Raw genomic sequence first — 22844 nt, 5'->3', positions numbered from 1 at the left:
ATTTGACATATTCCGTATTTCTGTTTAATTTAAACTCCTTGCCCTGCCACACAACCCCAAACAACATCCCAGTAAAACCATTTTAAGCTAAAGACAGTATCATAAAGATAATGAACACTTGGATTTGGTTTTAGCCTGAAATCCACTAAAATAGGACTTTACCAAGTACACAGGCTTGCTCTTGCTAGAAAGAGTCAGTATTTTCTTCAATTAATTCAAGAACAATCCTAGCGCCAAAACAAACTTTCCAAACAAAATTCTAATGCTTGAATGCTTATTATTAGAGGTATTGATGAAAACCTCACCCATTCCTTTCAAAGGCTATCAGGCAGCTTTGTAACTGCTTCCTCCTGAAGATGCAATCGCTACAACATAAAATCATTTTTCCACAGAATGGCTACGATCCAAACACAGATCTCAGTTCTTTGGAGGGACAGCTGTGTGAAAATCTCTGGAGAGCTCAATCCAAGGCCTCTTTTCGTAGGGGACTGAGAGGTGGAAGTGTCATTAAGTAGTCTTAAAATCCTCAAAACTTAAGAACGTTTCTAACATAATTATCTTGCTATTACCACAGGGGTTTTCTGTTTATCTCTTGTTTCTTAGTTTGGACCCCTGAAACTGAATTATTTCAAAGGAAACAGAAAGAAGACAAGGACTTTAATCCTTGTTCTCTAATTGTTTACTAAAAATGAGAGCCAAGTGTAAGCTTGGCTGCTGTTGCAGCACCTCAGAATTATTGGAAAGAGGCTTCAGTAGCCAGCAAATACAGTAGAGAGCAGCAAGTGTTAAAACTCAAAATGAACTGCACCAGCTTCGATATTTAACAGCCTAGAATTGTGAAAGAGGAACAAAACCAACAGACCATCCAATGGGCAGGAGCTGCATAGATGAATCACAGTCTCAGAGTTACAGTCCTATCTTCAAAGCTGTTAGCAGGCTGAAAAATTTATGAACAGGCATTTTCAGAATGAGTTGCAACATATCTGTCCATCAGAAGCAGACATTCCCCTTGTGATTTCACTGTGCAAGTAATAAAATCCAGACTGCACTGCAAACAAAGAAGTGCAGTTCCCCCCTCGACTGCTCTTGCCCTGAGTGCTCTGGCTGCAGAGCCTGAGAGGGTTTTGATGCTATTTTAATCTCTCCTACACTTCCAACACACACCGATCGTGCAGATCTTTCCTGTCATTTCCTATTTCAAAGCCCATTCTCTCAGAGACCTGGTCCATCCTTCAGGCACCTTCTCTGGAGGTTCCCACAAGCATTTGCTTTGGCTCTGTGTACAGACCAGACTGAGACAGCTTGAGCACATCCACCACACTGAACTGCTGACTCAGTGCAAATGACTCCATTTCACAATTAGTCACACATGTGAGGATGTGAGATGGAAACTGAAATTTATGCCACTATGAACTCTTCTTACCTCAACCACTTCAGCATGCTTGTGCCTAAATAAGGATTTCACCAGAGATCTACTGGCAGTGATCAGGCTTGTGGAAACGGGATGCTTTTCCAAGACAGGCGGTGGATTGGGATGGTATTGTAAGTACACAGTGAAATCCTAAAACCATTGAAGAGATTGTAGCTTCATACCACAATTATCAGAGTTCTAGCCAGAATTTCATTTTTAAAACTGAAGATAACACTACTCATGCAATCCAGGGGGAAACTGCCTTTTCCTATCCTGAGCTCCTGCCACTCCTTCCTTCCAGAACATGATTTCAAGTTTTCACTTCCCAGGAAAGGCAAACAACATTAGACACAGCACAGACCAGGCTCTGAGCTAAATAAAAAGGAATTCCCATCCAATGTTTTAGACACTAAACACTAAGACAAGACTAAAAGCTGTCAAGTACTACTCTGATTAAAGCTATGTTCAGATTGTAAATAGATTTTTTTGTTTCATTTACATACATTTCTTTGGACTTTTATCTTCCCCTCCTTCAGTACAATCATGGCTTCTATCAAAAAAACGGGGAAAAAATAACACACCACAAACATTTCTCTAACTCAGCCATCTGTGTAACAACACCGCTTGCTGGTACCTGTTTTACTTAAACCCTGAACATCAAGAGTCCGGTTTGATGTGAAAAATCCAAAAGGCATTTAAAAGAACAAACTATAAATATACAAACTTCTACATTTTAGAATACATTAAACAAAAAAGGATTAAAAAGGACATAAAAAAAGGACTTTCACTAAATCTGGTAAAAACCAAAGTTACATGTTTCATTCTTTCTATAACTTTTTTCCCCTCAAAACTCACGGGAAAGCAGACATTCTGACTAGGGCATTTGCTTTTAAAATAATTCTAAATTCACCTTTCAAGATCTGGATTTACTACAGCTAAAGTCATTTGAGCAGTGTATTTTCACAGATGCTTCCCTCAGACAAATTACAACATATTGGTACCAAAGCTGCTGCTCCATATCTGACTCCTGAGATTAACAGCTGCAAAGTCTGCTGCTTGTACAAACAGAGAAGCTGCTGTTCCACAAAAGACTTTCTGCTTGAAAACTTCAATTCCTATTTCTCCAGAGAAACTTACAACATGATGAAGCAAGCCATTTCTGAGGATATTAAAATTTCCTAGCTTCAACAGTAGCAACACGAACAAGTGAACTGAATTACACTGCATGGCTTTGTACCCTGCATTTCCCATCCTGAGGGTTTGACTGGCACATGCTCTACAAAAGGTAATTACACATTTGTGAAACAAAGCAAACACACTTTGAGTAAGTACAACAAAACTGCTTCATATGGCATCATGTAGATGCTGACACACATTATTCACAGGCTAGAACATGGATCAAGTCTTCAGAGCTTAAAAAAAGGTAGTTTCCAAGTAAAAATATCACTTTTATAGTTTTTTGATCTGAAAACTCTACTTAGAGATACTTCCCCAGCACAGAGACATCACACCTGTCTCAACACTGCTTTTAGGTCCCTGTTTCCCAGCTCTCAAGTGTAAAAAGTTAAGGTGCCAGTGGATACAATAAGCAAGCGTTCTTCTCTAAAGCATCTGTAACAGCTTGGCTGAAGCTTCTAAAAACAATTAAACTCAAGACAGACACTTGGCTTGAAAATTTTCAGCCCAGGTAGCTAAGAGACACAGCAGCTGGGCAACCGGGAACAGGCTCTTGTGACAGGACTCCATCTGAAGTGCTGCTGCCTAATGTATTAGTCCCATGTGTAGCAATAAAGAATTTAAAAGCAGATGACCACTATGTAAATATAGAACGTTACCAAGACACTTCTTCCAAAGACAGCTTGTAAAATTACAGAGCTAAACTGCAGTATGAACATGAGACAAATATGCTAATTTTCATACTTTCAGAAGAAATAAGGTGAGCATCAACTGACACATTATGCCACCTGAGGGGTGGTAATGCAAAGAAATTTAGTCATATGGAGCTTATAAGTAATTTTAACCAACATTTTAGGCATCATCACCAAGGCTCAGACGGAACATTCAAATATTAAATTGCTGTAGCAGGATTTTGGACAGCAACACACAGAGGGGCTGCAAAAGTAAGCAAGGTGTCTCACTCAAGCAAGTCCCCAGCACAACTTCCCTTTGGCAGCTTCATCTCACTGCATCCAATGCTTGGATTTCCAGTTACTCAGCATGAGAGCATACCCCCCAACACTTTTACAATCCAGTTACTGAAAAGATCTACCAGCAACTATTGCTTCACTTGCAGATCCTTTCCTGAGTGAAAACAGAAAGCTGTTGATGCACTCAGTTTGCCTTTTCTGAAGCCCAACACTCCAAACACGGCATGTGAAGCTCTCTGCTTCGAGCTACCCTTCAGTAACTCAAAAAGGTGTTTTCTATCCAAAGCTCCACAGCTGCAACATCCAAACTGGATCCACAAGTGATCCTCCTTAGGAGAAGACAAGAGGAAACAGCAAGGTAGGAGACTTGACAACACACATGTCCTCAACCCTCACAATCAAAGCAAACCACACTTGAAGTCCACAGCCTCCAGGGCACAGCAGCAGCCTAATGTTGTCCCCAGTCAGCAATAACTATGGAATGTGGCTGCAGTGCCTCTCAAGTCTACTGGGAAGCCACCTTCTGTCCTTAAGTTTATTCTGCATCCCTTTTTTCAGGGAAACTGGAATACCTGTCATGGAAGTCCTAGCTGGTTCCCTACAGTTAACTTACACATTAGTGCTAGTCAGACACTGAATTAGAAACAGAGTTACAAAGCAGCTAAACCAAGATTCCTCATCCAATCAACCTTTTTCTTTTTCCAAAGCTGCTACAGCAGGAATTGCTAGGAACACAGAAGGAAACAAAAATCCTGACGAGGATTTCAATAATAAAAGGATAAAACAAACAAACCAACCCCACAAACAGCAAAGTGTGATTATTTGGAGTCTCCAAGTTATACCATCACCAGCCACGGTCCTATTGGATACTCTGGGCTAACGTGGGGCATGTGGCTGGATACAAACCTCTGCTAGCAGCATTCAGGAAGAACTAATAATCAAACAATGCAACAGCCACAGATGCCTACAATAAAGTGAAACTAAACTGATAAAAAGGGAAATTAATTCAGCTCTGTTTCCCCAATAATACAACCAACCCCTCTTATCTTTGATGAATGTGTCCCAGGATGTGCCAAAGTGCACAGCACCACGACCCTTGGTCTCTGCTTGACACAAGTCATCGCTCAAGATATGCTGCTACCCCAGTGTGTGCAACAGACTGTTCAAACCCATGCAACACAGCCAGACCAACTGCTGTACTTGCTGCTTTTGAGAGTACACACTCCAGATTCTCACTGTAAACCTGACACAAAACCACAAAATGACCAATCACATGAGGTTCCAGATGAAAGACGTCCCAGCTTGCTGCCACCAAAGCAAGAGATCACATGCCAATAAACAGCTGAAAAAACACCAACATTTATCAGAATATGAACTATCCCACACAAGTTATTTAACAGAAAGTCAGACAACAGGGAAAACTGAAGTCCCTCATGATTTTGAGGCAAAGGTCCACACTTTTTTAAAAGTCAATCTATGTCCACAAACACCACCAATATGTCAAAGGAAAACACATTCTCCATTCCTGGCATCTAGGCCAACTGCATGGATGCAAACACAAGCAGAGTTTTCCACTGAAGAAGGCTTGTGCTTCAAAGTCCACAAAATCCTCACTGTAAGACTCCAGCACAGTTTCAGCCTCCCTCACTCCCACCAAACTCCCCAAACCTGTGGAGCTGCAATCATTTATTTTAGAGTAGCCACATGGGTTTCTGCTGCAGAGACACTGCTTTAGTGAACTCAAGCTGGAAACAGTTCCTGAAACACAGCATACTGTGAGATCTATGCACCAACACAACCTGACAATGTTTTGGGGTTTTATTTTCATTTTTTTTGGTGGGTTGTTTCAGGGGGTTATTTCTTGAAGCCCTGCAGAGACTAGGAGCTAGCAGTGGGGTCAACTGCATTTATGCTCTGTTGTCTAAAAGCACAGACATGAAAAATGTCTTAGCTGCCCCTTTGAACAAGAAGGCTTTTCAGAGCAACAGGCACCATTCCACTCAAGGTTTGAGAAACAGGTGGTTTCAGTAAATCGTGGTCAATTTCTCTGTTTGTTTACGGTTTTTAATAGTCTTTACTTACTGCAAATTTTTGTTTCCTTCCTAATTCAGTTTCAGTCCTATGCACTGCAGTCTTCATTAGTCAAGAACTACAATCTTGCTTTACAATAGTTCTCTGCACAGAAACTATTTTAAGTTAATGACCATGCCCATTCTCCCATTAAAGTGTTTTTTCAGTCATGGACTTAGCACTCAACATTTTTTTTATGGCACTTTGTTTCACATTATGCTCAGCAGCCCATGCAGCGCATGACATTTTGTAACCAAACAGCCAATGGCCATTGGCAGCCTTCCCCACCCCTCCCTCTCTCAATATTATTGGAACAAATAGCCTTATTTGCACAAAAAACCCTCTGCAACCTGCAAAATCAAGTTAACCCCCTTAATAATCTGTGTCAAGCAGATTTATTACAACTTTCATTACACTCAATTCACTGCTAGCCAGAATCACACAGGTACCTCAGCTTTTTTGCCAGAAATACGTATTGAAACACAGGCTGAGGATTATCAGCTGGCCAAAAGACCTGGGGTGATATTCTGGATAAATGTTCTTACCTAGTAAAACTAGCAAAGGAAAGGAGATTTAGAATTCAGAGTAATCCTTTAGCTACTTTAGAACCAGTGTCAGTAGAATGCAGGATCGGCAGACAAAACGTTTTCATCAGCCTAGGAAGACTTCTGTAATACTCTAGAAAAAAAATTGTAACTGCATCTTAAAAAAAAAGGGATTTTGCATTTAAATGGTTCACCTTCATTCTTTCTTCTTTAATTGGGTCTTGGACTATTTCTACCATTTTCATGGCGCAGCTTTATTTTGAGCTAATGCTCGTGGCCCTCTAAACAAACAATTTGGTCACCAACTTGTGATCCCAGTGACTCCTGATAAACTCACAGCTGTTGGACTGAATATTTATACATGAAACAACTGATGTATTTCCATCTGGTCTTTATGACAAGAGGATGACTATATAAAACAGCAAATCACTACTGCTTCCAAACCAAACTCGGGGAAGAGGAAAGGGAAACTGCTGAGCAGGACTGCCCTTGACCCATGACAAACCAACAACTCAGCTGTCACTTATGTTTTGGTCATTTGAGTAGCTGCAGAAAGTATATCTGAAATGAGACACCCCATTCAGCTGAAGCTCAATCTAGTCCATGGATTTTTTTCCCTTCCTGGAAAGAAATTTGGCTTGAGAAGGGGGAAGGGAGAAGGCAAGAGTATAAAGCAAATTCCCAAGAGAACAGTAAGCACATTTCCATGGATAAGATTGACTTACCAGCTGGAAAATCTAAGTTTGGATGAGGCAGTTCCAGGAGTCAAAGCTTAGATGCAGGTTTTAAACACACTCATTCTTCTTTTACATAGGGTAACTGAACACAGATAACAAAATCTGCTTCATTCCGGAGTGCAAGAGGGAACAGAGGGAGAAAACAAAATCCTTGTTTTGCCAGATGGCTTATACTGGGACCACAGGAGGATTCAAGAAGGCCAAGGTTAGAAAATAAAGCAAAAAATGACATTGGCAATGTTTTGTTGGAGGGGGGAGGAATGAGGATATTTCCTGAACAGGTAAGAAGCAAGAACAATTACTATTCCCACACAGGAACAAGAGAAACAAAAGATACCATTTCCCTGAATATTACTGCCAGAGAAGATAAGGACAGAAGTCAAAGGGAAAGTGGAAAATAGTTCTCCACATCATCAACCAACTCATTCTTTCCATTCTAAATTCCAATGCCAACTTCCTCAGATTTCATCCCCCCCTTAAGTGACAAATTATAGTTAAAACATTGCTACATTCACAGCCTGCTGCTTTTTAACTGCAGTCATCCACACCGACTCAGTTAAGGCTTATCACTTGCGTCATTACCTACTAGCTATCAGCTCTTTATTTCAAACCTTACACTTACCCAAACCATGTGGTTTGTTGCAAAAAGTGATCAAGACCAGAAGTTGAGCAATACATGGTTTTGGACATGCTACAACAGCACAATCGCATATCACCATCATACTTCAGAAATTCTGTATTATCTTATAAGCTGCCACATTAGAAGCCACAACTGTTTTCTGGCAGAGGTCAAACCACTGCAGAAGTGCAGCAAAGCAAACCTTCAGCTGAACAATTCACAACACAAACCAGCAATCTGCAGTAATAGTAAATACCAGAGCCCTCCGCAGAAGAATTTTGGGAATTATTTTGCTGATGTTGAAAGTACAGCCAGAGCTGCTTTAGCACAGCTGATCCTGGCTCACTTCCTTTGGTTAGCCCAACCTAATCTAAAGCTACTTAAGCTTTCTTCACAAAACTGAACCATTTCTTTGCTTCACCACTTGACATAATTACTGTTTGCAATAGTGTTAGATCTCCTGTATTCCAGTTTATCACCCATTTCCAATCCATAACCCTATTACCCATGGGTTAGAATTTAAGGGTGCCTTCTCCCAGAGGCCAACAAATAATGGATTGCTACAGTACAAGTTTATCAGGCAGAAACCATTTATAGCTTGGGTACGCTGGGAATTTTCACAAAATCTCTACATTTGGAGCACAAGACTATAAAGTTTCTCACTCTTGTTCAACTCCACACTTCAAACCAATTCAGCTATGAATTTTAGAAAACTGACCCAGAAAACCTTCTGGAGCACTTAGTCATCTACCCACTAACTAGGCCACAGACGCTGGTTTGGGATAGATGTCTCTCCAGCACCAAAACATTTCTTTCAAATACTTCAATTATGATCACACAGTTTTGCAAAGACAAAATATGCACATTTCACAATCTACTACAAAATGCCAAAAAACCCATAACAAATAGGAACAAAATGCTCAACCTTACAGGCTGCTGGGTTTATGCAGCTCAAAGCATGAATGCATCCATAAAATGATTTTACCTGCTTGTGAAAGTTACACAAATATTTAATCTGTAAAGAAAACACAAACTGATGCATAACCCCAGAAGAAGCTCACTCAAAATAAGAGATTACTAATCTAAGATGATAAAAGGGAAGCATTTTGGCAAAAAGCAGACAAGAAACCCACAAACTTCAGCAGAAGTATTAAAATGATACTTTCATCAACTAGCCATTCACAGCAACAGGAACACTCAGAATCAATTCATAGTTTTAAACCAGCCTGGTCCTAACGAAATGTCATGTGCACCCTAAGAAACAAGGTTTTTTATTGTTCCTCACCTTTGCCTTGTAAATGCTTTTTAACTCTCGAAGTTTGTTGGGAAAAAAACACTTCAGTCAACAATAAAACCAATTTTTAGGCTTTCCAACACAAATCAAACTTTAATTCTGCTAGGTTTTCTGTGACTCGTAGCTGCAACTTTTAGAAATAAGTTTCCATACTGGATGATAGAAAGAACACCACTTTTTTTTTGAACCAAAGTCCTAAAGTAAAAATCAAGGCACCTGGCTATTTTTCCTCTCTGAAGTGTTATCATACCATTAGTCACATTCAGTCACACTGAAATGCTGGAAGGAAACCTGAGTGTTAAAGACAATTTGTGACAGATCTTCAGGTATAGAACACACACAATACTCTGGGTTGCTACTGCACTCAAGTCTTCAGCAGCAACCTTGAGGCTTTTCACTTTCTTGATTTGGTTCCTGAGGGTAAATACTGAACCTTTCAGATATGTTCAGCCTTGTAGAAAAAGATCAGCAAAAGAAATCATACCATCACCTAACTGACTCACAGTTGCCATCAAGAGGCAAAACATTTCAAATTCAAATACCCAGTGTAATTCACCACCAACCCTCCTGGCACAAATAACCTAAAATACATTTCTGCTTTTGAGTCTGCAGAAAGAAGCTCAAGCTGCACATAAAGGAAGTAGAGAAAGCCACAGGAAGAAAAAAAAAAATCTAAAACTAAACTTCAAGTCTTATTTTTGTATCAGACAGTTCTGTTTTCTCTCCCTTTTCAGCATACTCTTCCTGGCAAACCAAACAACTGACTAAGCCCCAAATCATGATAAATGCAAACAAAAAGCCTGCCCTCAAAGGCCATTCTACATACTGTCAATCTCTACTTATCTACATCCAGAGGGAACAATATTTTAAAAAAAGGAAAAAAAAAAAAATCACTTCTCAGACACTATTTCTTACAGTAGGATATTTATCCAAATGAACTGCTTCAAGAACTCTCTAACTCAAATTTAGCATCATAATGACATTTTTAATTTAAGGAGGACTTGTAGACTGAGCTCAAATTAGCTATTAGAAAGCACATTAACTTTGTATCTTACATTTTCACATAGATAACCTACATTTCCCAAACGAAAGCATACCATAAGCAGCTGAATAATGATGAAGACAAACCAAAAATAGCTATATGTTGGAAAACATTTGTGAGAATAAAAGACTCATTTAAAAGAGGCAGATTTGAAAACAGACATGCTAACATTTTGTAACATTTAAGCAAAACCTGCTAATGGTTCAGAAATTGCCATTAACAGATGCATATTACATAAGCTCACATAGATTTGCAGATCCTTAAGATATTATCAGCCTGGATTGCTGAAGCTTTTAATAGGAATATTTGGGGGTTATTGTTTGCATGTCATTAGTCTAGCAGAATATTAGGGACAGAAGCAGTCAAAATACATTCAGTCTGGGGTCACAACCTTGCCACCAACAAGGAGCAGAGGAGAAGCAAGTCACAGGTTACCCTAAGAGAGAAAAATGTCCAAGGAAAGCTGGGTAACCCCATCAACTGGGTAGTTTTAAACCATCACAAGACCACATTAACTGGCCAAAACCAGACAAAATTCACATGGCTGTTGGTATCAGCTTTGTCCTATCTTCCACTTAGCTCAGCAAAGCTGTTTCAGATTTGCCCCAGTTACATACAAAGACACTGGTATTCCTACTGTTTTCAAACTCTGCTAAGCATTCAACTCACAACTGCGTAGCTGGGTTTTTCCATCTCGACCTTTCTGCCACCAGCCCCAAACGCTCTATCAGAACCCGCTATCTTCAACTGATGCAGTGAAAGCAGACATGGCTGAGACATGCACTGAAAGGGGTCACCCAGAGCAGCTACATGGAAACAATCTAACTCCTAGCTCCTACCAGAGGTGGAACAAAGCTTATTTCCCACACTGGCTGCTGTGTTCCTATGGCAGGACCACAGCAGCTCCACACAGAGCCTACCAGAAGGTTCTGTGGGCGAGTGCTTCTTTAACAAAGGCAACAGCATCGCAACCACTCTGGGCTGTGGCTCCAAACACAACTTGTGATGTGCATGCTAGCACAGTCCCCAAAGCTTCCTCTTTTCTCCAATCTCTCTGGTAACATCTGAGCAGTCCTGCTAACCACCCACAAAATTAGAAGACTTGAAGGGCACCACAGTGATCCTGTCCCGAGAACAGACTCCAGAGAAATGCTGCTCACCCACAGATTCCCAACAGATGAACCAGGTGACTTCAGAACCATGTTCTGGGGCACACACATCACATGAAAAAGAAATGGCACCACCTACATTTAAACACATCTATTCTGGTGTCATTGACATATCACTTCGAAAGCTCACAGGTGTTTTAGTTACAAGGCCATCAAGTATACAACATCCTTTCTAAAGGTTTTCTAAGTGTATAGGCAGCATTCCCAAAGATTCTCAGACCTAAAACGACAAACTCAAATGGAGCAGCTTGTGTGATTTAGAATAAGCTACCCTTGTAAAAAATGCTTACTGCTTTAGATACATATTAATACTCACACAGCTTCTGGAAGGCTATGATGTAACAACATAACACTAGTCCAATTTTTATCAGGCTTTTATATCCATTTCCTTTGCAAAAGAATCACCTGTGAGCTTGTTAAATTATTTGTGAGCCAGGCAAAGTAAGGCAGTGCTGCTTGGAACTCTCCAAGCAAATCTTGAAGCACTTCAGAATAATCTGCATATGTGCAATATACCAGCCATCACCAGGTGAAAATGACAGGTGGGATGAAGTTCAGAAGTATGCCTAAGAACAGAATCTGAGTTTGGTCACTGCATTCCACCCATTACTTTATTCTGACTTTTTAGAAAAGAGTACTTGCCATCACCTGTGATGAACTTGCTGCATGGGTCTCCTTTTGGGTGAAGAGGAGAGTGTAGCACAAAACATCATTAACACAAAGTTTATCATCTGTGGCACAGAGTTAAGGGGTGCTGTGCAGGATGTACCCACAAGACAATGCAGGATGCACAGCTCCCTCTCTCAAACGTGTCCTCAAGTGAGGCACAAATTCAATCCTCATCACCTCTCCGCTTCCCCCAGCCCTCACAAAGGGAATGAGGGCAACCAGAACCATACATTGACAAGTGTTGGTGTGACAATTTGTAAATATACTGAGGAAACTGGAAATTGAGTAGAAACAAGGATATCTGTAGTATCTTGACCAAAAGCATTCTAAAGCTGTTTAAGGTTCAATGATTCTCAAAAGGACCTACAAGACAGTCCAGGGAATGTAAGCTGCTTCCACAAAAATACGTATGAAGCCAGGATAAAAACTGAGTCTTGTTCATTTGGACAAGAATTTAAATAACAGATTTTAAAAGATATGCAGATGGTTCATGTTAGATAAAAGCCTTCAACTACTCCAAGAAATCAATTTTCAACACGACAAATCCTGCTGTTTAGAATACAAACTGTTCCAAGAGTACTGGAAGAGCGTTTCTCCAAGTGTGGTGTACACACATCATGATCTAGTTAAAACCACAGTATCATTATTTGAAGTTTTCAGAGTCAAAACCAGTAACTTCCTACCATCTGCTATTAAAAATTAACACCACCAATAACCAAACCCACAAACACATGCTAAGTCAAGAGAAAGTCCTATGCCAAGCTGCAGGAGCACTGCAAATTTACACGATATTTATTACCTTTCTTATAACTTAAATGTTACATCCATCATGTAGACTGACAAACTGAACAGGAAAACACAACTTTTATTTCAACTCAACCACAATTTGAAAGAACCAAATAGTAATCTCAAGAAAAGGTTGATAATCTTTACAGGAAATGCATGACAGGAAGCATCAAGACTGCCACTACTTGGCACCAGCTTTGTCACATGCAGCACGGAGAACCTGGGTGTCAGTCAGAGCTGGGATGTTTAACAAGCTGCTGCATGAAACAAAGCCAACAAAGACAAAATAACAAAAAGAACATGTGGCCCAGAGGGATGTTGCTAACCAAAAGGGATTGAAAACTGCACTGTACCGTGCACTGCATCCATGGAGACTACCACAGATCTATTACTGCTTGTTTTATTTATTACTCTGCTCTCAAAGGACTCTCTATACAGGATGTCTCCAGGGAGCTTTTATCAGGTGGGGTTTTCTTCCCTTACAAAGTAAGACTACAGACCTGGTACTTTTCCTCAGCCCTCTAAAGTTTTGTTATGAAGATAAGTGTTTTAAACCACAACAGCCCAAAACAAATCTCATTTAAGAGATTTAATTCTACACCTCTCAAACCCACACAAAACTGACAAATAAGAGCCTGTTTATTTCCATCAGAAATGCTGCATTTTCAGAACGTACTTATCCGATTATATTTATTGCCTCACAAGCAGCCAGTTACAAATTGAACCACAGCCATCTCCAAAAGTGATATCCCTTTGAGGTAAGATTATTTTCCTAAGTAGAGGTCTCCTAACAGCTGCAGCTCCAGAATGTACTTCAAAAGCTCCCTTCTCTCTTTCAGGGTCACCTTTGTGGAGTCTGAGGGAGCCTGACCACTGTTTATACTTCTGCAGGTAATTAGTCTGGCTCCTTTCCCATGTCATTTATCAAGTTGTCAATTGTATCAATTACAGCACAAACACTCAAGAATATGGCTGGGTTTTCATCTTTAGCTAAAGGAGAAGCTTTCACACCAGACATCTGAAGGCAGTAAGTACCAGTAATTTGTTCTGCCCTATGACATAGAAAGCCAGCAAAAATTTAGACTTTACTGCACAAAATTCAAGTTCCCTGCACACGCACACTTGGAAATCCAGCATCCTGAAAGTTCCACAAGCCCGTTGTACACTTACAGCTTTATAGCTTTTACTTTCAGTATTTTGCAATTTGTAGAGCTGAAAACAGAAGATATAATAATGACAGCATGATGTTGACAGATTGTCACATACCTTGATTAATCTACATTTGTGACAATGACACAGCTGGCCCAGAAGCAGTCCCAAACAGGAGGCACACTGCTGCTGAAGCCACATAACTACTCTCACAAACTAGTAAAGCATTATAAACACTGATGGGAGCTACAGGGTAGGCATGGGAGTCAGCATGCTGCATTAGACTTGGCCTTGATCTTCCAGTTAAAGTTTCAGAAAATGTATTTTTAAATAATCAGAATTAAACCACAGTCAGAGCTTTCAAAGAATGTGCATTTGTTCCAGGATATTGACTATTTCTCCAGAGCTAACAGAATGTAATTGTTTTCCAACAGTGCTTGACAGATGAATTCCAGGTTCACACTCCTGAGCTTCCTCTCACTGCAGAAAGGTCTAGATCTGCTTTTCCATTTTGCTTTAATGTAGCTACATGATTGTGCATCTTTGCAGTCAGGACTCCTAGTGAGCAATATGCAACCAGCTTTATAAAAAGGGAAAAAAAAAAAAAAAGACTACAGGATGCCACAGTTATGTGATACAAGACCTTTTTTGGTTGTCAGACTCGAATGCGCAACTTCTGAAACATTCTCAGCTCTGCCAGTCCAGAAAGAATGGAGAATTTTAAGAATTATATATTGACTTCAGCAAGCTGATATTTATCATGGTAAGTCTGCAGTTGAGTCTATACTCCAGAGTACAGAAACTGCATTCCATTGTTGTCTGCTGACCTAAAAATCACCATTAAATATAGCTTTAAGACTATGAGATAAAGAAAGGCATCGTTAAATCTGAAGTGTCACTAAAAGCAAAGCTATACATCACATCCAAGCTACTTCCTGCACTGTGAGTTTCAAGTTAACATTATTAGAAAAATTCTGACAGATGGAAATATTATTTAGTGCCTCGCTGTTTCCTGCTACAAAGTGTCAGCTGCATTATCATTTTCACCAGAGTGCACTATAGAATCTCATGGTTCACATCCAGTTCTGGCATTATGCTTGGTCCCAGCTGATTTTTCATTGCTATTTCCTATGTAAGAAAAATTCATCTGTAAGCTGAAGTGTTTGTACACTACACTTGGTTTGTAGTTAGACATCTGCTAGAGAACTGCACCAATTTATTACTCAATGATTTATAACTGAAGGTAACCAAATTCACAGTCAAGCTCTCCCTCAAAGCAGTAATGAGTACAACAAACTCCATGCACCACCTTCACCTGTCCAACTAGTTTCTTACCCCTGGAGACTGTGCTGCTCAGGGGGAACCCTCTGGTTCCTTTTCAATCCTTGAGCAGCTCATGTGTTAAGCAGAATAACTTGACACCACACTGAAGCCAGAGCAGGAATGGCTAAGCCATGTATCAGCAAGAAGATGCACTCGTGAACCAGGTGCTGACTGCCCAGCCACCCTTCAGTCGGAGAACACGAGGGACAGGAGGGACACAGCTCACACCAGAACATGTTTTCAACCACTACAAACACCTTCATAGTACACCAGCTCATAGATGGTGCTTCTTTAAGATAGACCAGAGCCCAGATAAAAGAGGGAGGTCTTCAGATGCCTGACAAATACACAGTTCAAAAGAGCCCCATTTACCTCCACATCATCAAGCACATTCCTATTTGAAAAGTTACTAATTTGAATAACCCAGAGTAATAACTCTAGACAGAAGATTTTGCAGTCCAGCAAGTAACTGCACCGATCTGTACTGCTCTGTAAATCAGCAGTTAAATTACAGTCTTGATTTAAAACCACTCACACAGGGGCTCAGAGGGATGACACAACAGCACTCAGATTTGGCTTTTGCAGCCAACTGTGTGACTTGCTGCTTCTGGCACATGGGTATTACTTTGCAAACTCAGAGCACCAGGGGAAGGCATCACATCTTAGCCACAACGTCACCTGAACTGGACAGAGGTGACAAACTCACTGCTCAAACGTAACTTACAAAGAACACTTTTGTCAATGTCCACCTACTTAAAAGCCCTTTAACTAGTAACCCTAACTACTATTTTAGTCAATTTATGAGATGCGCTAATGACAACAGTAGGAGGCACACTTGACTCAGAATAACTAGAGCTGAGATGAATACATACAAAGGGAATAAAAGCATTTGAAGGCCAACACTACACTAACAATTTCCTTGCAGCAACTGAAGCTGAGCACAGGCACGAAGCAATAGCCGCTGAGCTCTTCACAGCAGGGCAGGTATTTCACATTTAAACACCTGCACACAATATTTTAAAATAAGTTCAGCTACAATTTGCTTCATATGGACAGGTCACAAGGTGAACTAGGATAGTCCATCAGTCACACCTCTGTTGAGTTTTTGTTACATTCAACAAAATTGATTCATCTTTCACAGATCCAGAAAAAATTAAGTCTTGGCCAGGACCTTGGCTTGCTGGAGATACTAAGAACACCAGTAGGCCACCCAGTCAACTTCAGCTCTTCCCCCTTCTACTTCCTCCACAGTTCAATTCATCAAGCAGAAGGGACAGTTCAGTTACAAGGCAATTCAAGAGCTTGAGGACATGAGCAATATCCTCCACAGTTTCACTAACTTGGGAACACAAGCTGCATTTCACATTTCATAAACAGCATCTAAACTTCCTTTGAAAGGAAGCATAGTCATAGTCTCAGGTTTTGATCTTCATTGCTACAGAGAACATACAAAAAAAAAAAAAACCAAGCATAGTTGCATTATTCAGAATTTAAAAGTCATTCTGCCAGACACCAACACAAAATCTTCAGCAGTGCTATTTAGAAGATTCTGGGGAGGTGAGACACCTCAGATGCCTACACAGGAATATAGAGAAAAACTGCTATTGTTGAGGAACATTATTTCAAGATAATTAAAAGCAACCATCAGTTAGTTATGGTTGCTGTAACACAGCATGGAAAAAAAATCATTCATGTTTCCCTAATAAAGTAATTATGCTTTGATGGTTCATCAGTCCTCAACCCATGGCATCCTAAAAAACCAGTAACATCTAAGTTTCAGTTCATCTTTGTGAATGCAGATTTCATTTTGATACAAATCATGCATAACAAATACCAACCCATCAACAATTGCATTTTCCTATATAAGGGGATATACCCCATCCCAATAAATACCAAGTTCCTCCTTCTCTTCCTAGTCACAAACAATAAAACAGGACTTAAAATATTCTACTAGCTGTAGAGTCTAGCTCCTTCAGCAAATACTTTTAACAGCTATAAAATGAACATTCCCTTCTTAAACTTGTCACTTTTTATTGTCTCCTGAGAGGAAGAACACAGCCTTTGGAATCAGGCTGAACTTAACCCACAAGGCACTCCTGCAATGCAGTTCCCCTCTGAGCAATACATCAAGCATTTCCCCCTCACAAACGTTTCCATTCATGCTTTTTGCAACTTTTCTATTCCAATACTACTCATTAAATTCACCAATCAAGTGAAGGGCCAGCAACATGCCCTTTAAAAATGAGCTTCTTCATTAAATTCCTTCAAAGGTAGTGATTCTTCAGATGGTTTGTCCACATGGTACTGGTGAAGATTAAGACACTTCAAGAGGCAACATTAGTGAAAAGCAACTGATGCCAAGCTGAGGTTAGCTTCTGATCAGTAAGTGTAAAGATTAAAACACAGAGATTAAAGTCACAGAGCTCGAAAATTGAAAAGATTAAAATTTCAAATAAAAGTCGTATAATTTTGACGGGTTATTAATCTCCTCACAGTTCAAATTGCACAAGTAATGCTTCAGCAGAGCCCAACACTTGATCATTTCACTTTTAATTTAAAATCAATGCTGAAACAGACCACCACAGCAAGTATGCAGCTAGCTAGGAGGAGCAGGGCATGCTGTAGGGTCACAAAGAAAAGTGGAAGCTTTCTTCCACGGTTAGCAAGCACAGAATAACGGCAATAACATAACGAACCAAGATACTGGCAGAATGCTTGAGCAACCATCCAAAAGCAAACATGAATATAAATTAAGAAATCTTTTAATAAATTCCCTCAGCTTGACTGGAACAGATATATAAGTACTTTTGAAAAAGTTCTGATGCAGTTACTGCAATCAATCATTTGTGAGTGAGCCATTGACTGCTTAAAAACCCTACAAAGAGTTTTGGGATTTTCACCCAGTGCTCTTTTATCTGCCCTAAAGTGGATGGGAACACAAACAATAATAAAGATGTACTACATGAGCCCTTATACAAGCTGCACCAAAACCCAACACTAAAAAACAAACACTAAACCTTTTACCTTAACTCCGAGGCTTTGAAAACAAACCAGCACACCAGGTATTTGTTCCTGGTACTCCAAGCTCTTCCCACTTCTTTTCAGGTTGTTGCACAGCAACCTGCGTCTGTTACACAAGCTCTGACTCGCAGGGAACACTAAGGGTGTTCTTGCCATCCTCAGACTGGGCTCCTACATAGCTCTGACTGTACTCGGTCTAGAAACTCGATCAAAGAGCAGCGTCTTAGCCCAGTTTAATCCTCCAGTCATCTAGAAAGGCTAAACTTGAGGGTGTTTTCTAAAGCTTCAGAAAGAAGATAGTTTCTTTCTTTCCTTGTCCCTGTTAACAAGTATGAACCCTGGAAGCTGGAATGAAAAATACAGCTTTGCAAAACTAAATGGTGTGATACACTACACGACTTGTGTGTATTCTACAGTTATCTATCCCACAAGAATTCTCTGCCACTACCTATGAAATGTCCGTGAAATTGTCGTTTTCACATTTTTTCGTAAGAAAAGCAACTAAAAAAAATTCTGAAAAATTAAGGATAGTTAAAGTCAAGTCAACATTCACTTACACGTCTTCCCTCACCCTCCCTGAAGCTGCACACAAGTGATTTTACAATCCTCCAAGCTACCTTTTGGAGGCATAAAATGCAAGACGCTATACGAAACAGAACTGTAGCACGTTTTGTGATGATAAAGCTAAAATACGCTTCAGAGAGCGCAGTAATTAAAATAATTAAAAGGCAAACTGACTCTCTGGAAGGGATGCAGCTTTCTTCCAAAGGACTGCCTCAGGTAAGGTCTGCAGTTCCTTCCGAATTAAGTAGACCTCGAGCTGATGGGTTTTACCCCCTTCGAGCACAATGACTAGCACCTGGGAGAGTGACTGCGCTGTGATAATTCACATTTTTTTTACTTATTTTACCTGTAGCTCGCACCAGGCAACTTCCACAGTGGTTTCAGTATCCAGTCCTTTATACACAGTTTTGAAAGAGCCTCTTCCAATCTCGATGTCAAACTTCAGGAAGCGGCCATCCGGGGAGATGCCCACCGCCTTGGTCTCAAGCTCTTCGATGTCTTCCTGCTGCGTCCTCCGCTCCTCAAATTCCCGGCTGGCAGCTGACAGGCTGCCGGCGGCGCTGGTAGGGGGTAGCGCAGTTGCCTCATCCCCCTCCTCCTCCTCCTTGGGCAGCAGCGGGGCGGCATCCTTGGCGGCCGGGGGCTCCTCGGCAGCCTGTCCTTCCAGGGGGAGCGGGGCGGGCGGCGGCGGCCGCGAGTCGGCCTCGGTGGCGGGCGCAGGGGCGTACGGGGGCCCGCCGGCCCCCTCGGGAGGGAACACCGAGGGAGCCGCGCTGCCTCCCGAGACAGGGGCCGAGGGCGCTGCGGGCTGCAAGCTGGGCAGCTCCAAGGCCGTGGCGTTGGAGTCGCAGATCACGCTCCGGCGGAAGAAGCGGTGCTCGGTGGCTGCCGCCCCTCGGCTGTCCTTGTCCATGGTGTGGCGGCGGCGCCGGTACTCCTCGCTGCGGCCTCCGTTCCCCGGCCCGCCGCCCGCTCCACCGGCGCCGGAGGCTCCGTGCTCGGCGGCTCCCAGCCTGTCTCCGACGGAGCTGTCCGAGCTGGAACCGTTCTTGGGCGGCGGCGGCGGCGGCACCAGGAAGCGGGGGCTCGGGGGGCCGCTGCCGGTGGTGCCCCCCGACATGGTGCCCCGGGGGAGCGCGGCTGCGGCGAGGCGGCGGCGGCGGCGGGAGGCGAGAGAAGGGCCGGTCACTGAGCGGGGAGCGCGCCCGGCCGCGGCTCCCGTTGCAGCTGCAACAGAGGAGGGTCCCAAGGGCTCCTCGCGGCGGAGCTGGGAGGTTGGGCCGGCGGGGTGGATCCCCGGTCAGCGTCTGCATCCATCCTGCAGCGGGGAGCCGGGCAGCGGGGCCGACATGGAGCACCGGGAGCGGACGCGGGGCGCCGGGTCGGAGTGGGGGACGGCGAGGGAAGGGAAAGCCTGAGCACCGGGGAGACCCCCGAGCGGGGAGACGCCGGTGCCTCGCCGGCCGCAGTTACTGCCGGCGATGGAGAGCGAGCGGGGCCGGCCCGGGTGCGGGGAGGGGAGGGAAAGGGGCCGGGACGCGAGGAGGGAGCGGGGCGCAGGCCCGCACGCCAAGAAAGCCGCCGCGCTCAGTCACTCGCTCCGAGCGGCAGAGGCCCGGGCAGGCCCAGGGCAGGGAAAGGGGTCCCGGGGGCTCAGCCCCGCCTCACCGGGGCGCCCATGGCGGCCGCGGCCTCTCCACCGCCCGGCAGGCGCAGCCACCGCCCGCGCGGCCGGGCCGCTCTCTCTCCAACAGCCGCGGCCGCCTCGCGCGGAGCCGGAAACCCTCCTCCTCCCTCTTCTTCTTCTCCTGCTACTGCTCCTGCTGCCCGCGGCCCGGGGCCGCCGCTCCCCGGGGCCGCCGCCGAGCTGAGTCCGGGTGGCGCCCGGCGGGCAGGACCGAGCGCGGCCGCCCGGCGACGCCTCGGCGCTAAATGGCGACGGCGGGAGCCCCAACCGACACACGGTCCGCGGGGGGAGGAGGGGCCGCGCCGCCGGCCACGCCCCGCCCGAGCCCGGGCCGCGCGTCGTCCCCTCCCCCCGCCGTTGAGGGGAGGTGGCCGCGCCCGCCTCGCGCGGGGCACTATGGGAGCTGTAGTTTGCAGCGGCCGCGCCGCACCGGGGGAGCCGCCCATGGATTCCCCCGGGATGGGAGAAAGGGAGCGAGAGAGCGGGGAAGGGAATCGGGGAGGGAAGGGAGCGACGAAGAACGATGCACGAAGGAGGTGTGCCCGGGGTCAGGCGGCTCATGTGGTGTGGGGAAGCTCGTCCTGCGCGGCCGCCCCTTCCTCCACCCGCCCTGCGGGTCAAAAGGCACCGGGGCTGCTTGCGCTGCTCGTTTCAAGTCCTGCGTTACACCCACAAGTCAAATATTTTGAATGTACCTATTTATTCAGATATTGTCTATAAGTAGTTAAATATATTTCACAGGGTATGGCGAGTTGGAAGGGACCTCCAGGATCACCGAGCCCAGCGCCTGGCCCTGCACAGCACCATCCCCAAGAGTCCCACGCTGTACCCGGGAGCGCTGGCAGGCTGGGGCTGTGCCCGCTGCCCTGGGGAGCTGTTCCCAAAACACCCTCTGGGGGAAAAACCTTTTCCTGCTCCCCAAGCCAAACCTGCCCTGGCCCAGCTCCGGGCCATTCCCTCGGCTCCTGTCACTGTCACCAGATGGAAGAGGTCAGTGCTGTGTCTCCTCTTCCCCTCCTGATGCAGCTCTAGGTAACAATGAGCTCATGTTTCCCAGCAGCCTCTAAAGTTCTTTAAAATCATGGACAGCAAAGAGTCCGTGTAGCAGAGTACTGTATGAACAAGTGGGGGTTTGGGTTTTTCCTCCGTTTAGGCCATTTGGCACTAAGTGGCCAAGCAATCTGAAATGCAGTTACCTGCTCTGTAAATTGTTCAAAAGAAAGAGAATTTGCAGCCCCCACCTTTAACACGAGTGTTTCTGCTGAACCCGGGCTGTACAAAACCCAGCCTGTACAGCAGCCAGAGCCCACGGGAACCCTGACACGAATTGGGAACTTTCAGCTTTGGCAAAGACGAGTCATCTAAATTATTTATATCATGTTCCTCTTTTGTATCAATAAACCAAAACCAAGCACTTTCCTTCTTACGGCAGCAGTCTTTTGAAGTCAACTGGAATGTACTGCAGAAGGAGTAAATGATTTTGTACCATGATTTTCAGGCAGCTACAAAGCAAAAATTACATTGAGAAAGAAAAAGAAAACTAAGAAAATTCCCTGAGTAAGTAGTATGTTCCCAGCAAACACACTGTTGTTTTAAATACTTTTTCTAAAGTTATTTTAGAAGTTTAGAGGAAGTTGTGAGCTGCTGATGCGAGGCCTTAACTCCTTCTGCAGAAAGTGGCACAAGTGGCGCTTTCAGAGCTCCACAGCTCCCAGCCACAAATCATCAACCTGCGCAGTTCTCACGTGCTTATGTTCCTCACAAATAAAATTTGACACAGTAGTCAGCAGGCTGTTGTTTTCCTTACATCCTTCTGTCCTACTTTTGAGCCCTTGTAACAACAAACAAACTAACGCTACAGTCCTCACAAAGAGGACAAGAAGCGTTTGGCTGTACAAATCTACAGTGAAGATTTCTGCATGGCTTAGGCCTTCTGGAGCCTGCCTTCACCAAAAACGTGGGTTTAGTTCGTGTGTTCATCAGGGTGCCACCCAAACAGCATCGGCACCGAGAGCAGACACGCTCCAAAGCAGTGCTGAGCTGAGCAGCATCATTTGATTAGCAGCAGAGCGGCTGGATCGAAACTGATTAACTCCTAATTCAATCTGCCTCATCCCCCTGCCCTGGCAGGACCAGCAGCTCCTCCGAGCCCAGCAGGCTCCATCCAGCGTGTTCCTGCGTGTCTCTGTTCATTTGTAGCAGCAGCAGCAGCCGTGTCCACGCTGCCTTTGTGCTGTAAAGAGCAGCAGGACACAGTAGCAGGGCTGCAGCCACTGCCTGCACCAGCAGCGATTGCACTGCTTGCTCAGTGTGAGCCAGGTGGGCCCAAAGCAGCGCCCCGAAATCTCTGCTGTGGCTGAACCCCTGGGGCTGGGGGTGAACCCTGGGCAGAGCAGGATGGGCAGGAGGCATCTCCTGCATCTCCTGCATCATCTCCTGCATCATCTCCTGCATCTCATCTCCTGCATCATCTCCTGCATCATCTCCTGCATCTCATCTCCTGTATCTCATCTCCTGCATCTCATCTCCTGCATAATCTCCTGCATCTCATCTCCTGCATCTCATCTCCTGCATCATCTCCTGCATCATCTCCTGCATCATCTCCTGCATC

At 43.9% G+C, this 22844-nt stretch overlaps 1 protein-coding gene across 16 annotated transcripts in view; it reads right to left on the bottom strand.

The window, feature by feature from the left end:
* The window catches only part of WNK1 (WNK lysine deficient protein kinase 1), a 98609-nt gene extending 78273 nt beyond the window's left edge, over positions 1–20336 (bottom strand). For 7 of the 16 annotated variants that reach the window (XR_015772612.1, XR_015772610.1, XR_015772609.1 and 4 more), the window contains exon 1: positions 18893–20329. Coding sequence is in view for 12 of the 16 variants with exons in the window: in XM_088055924.1 (XP_087912050.1) it covers positions 18893–19666 (774 nt within the window). In the remaining 4 variants the exon portion in view is untranslated. Of the gene's footprint in view, positions 1–18892 lie in introns of all 16 variants that reach the window. The other 9 variants (XM_088055926.1, XM_014259333.2, XM_088055930.1 and 6 more) reach the window with 6 other exon arrangements.
* Positions 20337–22844: the final 2508 nt, after the last annotated feature.

Source organism: Pseudopodoces humilis, chromosome 5 (genome assembly GCF_049639895.1).
Source record: "Pseudopodoces humilis isolate 2021_Gansu_Grassland_sample_001 chromosome 5, ASM4963989v1, whole genome shotgun sequence".
NCBI lineage: Eukaryota > Metazoa > Chordata > Aves > Passeriformes > Paridae > Pseudopodoces > Pseudopodoces humilis.
This window is presented reverse-complemented; position numbering and strand designations above follow the sequence as displayed.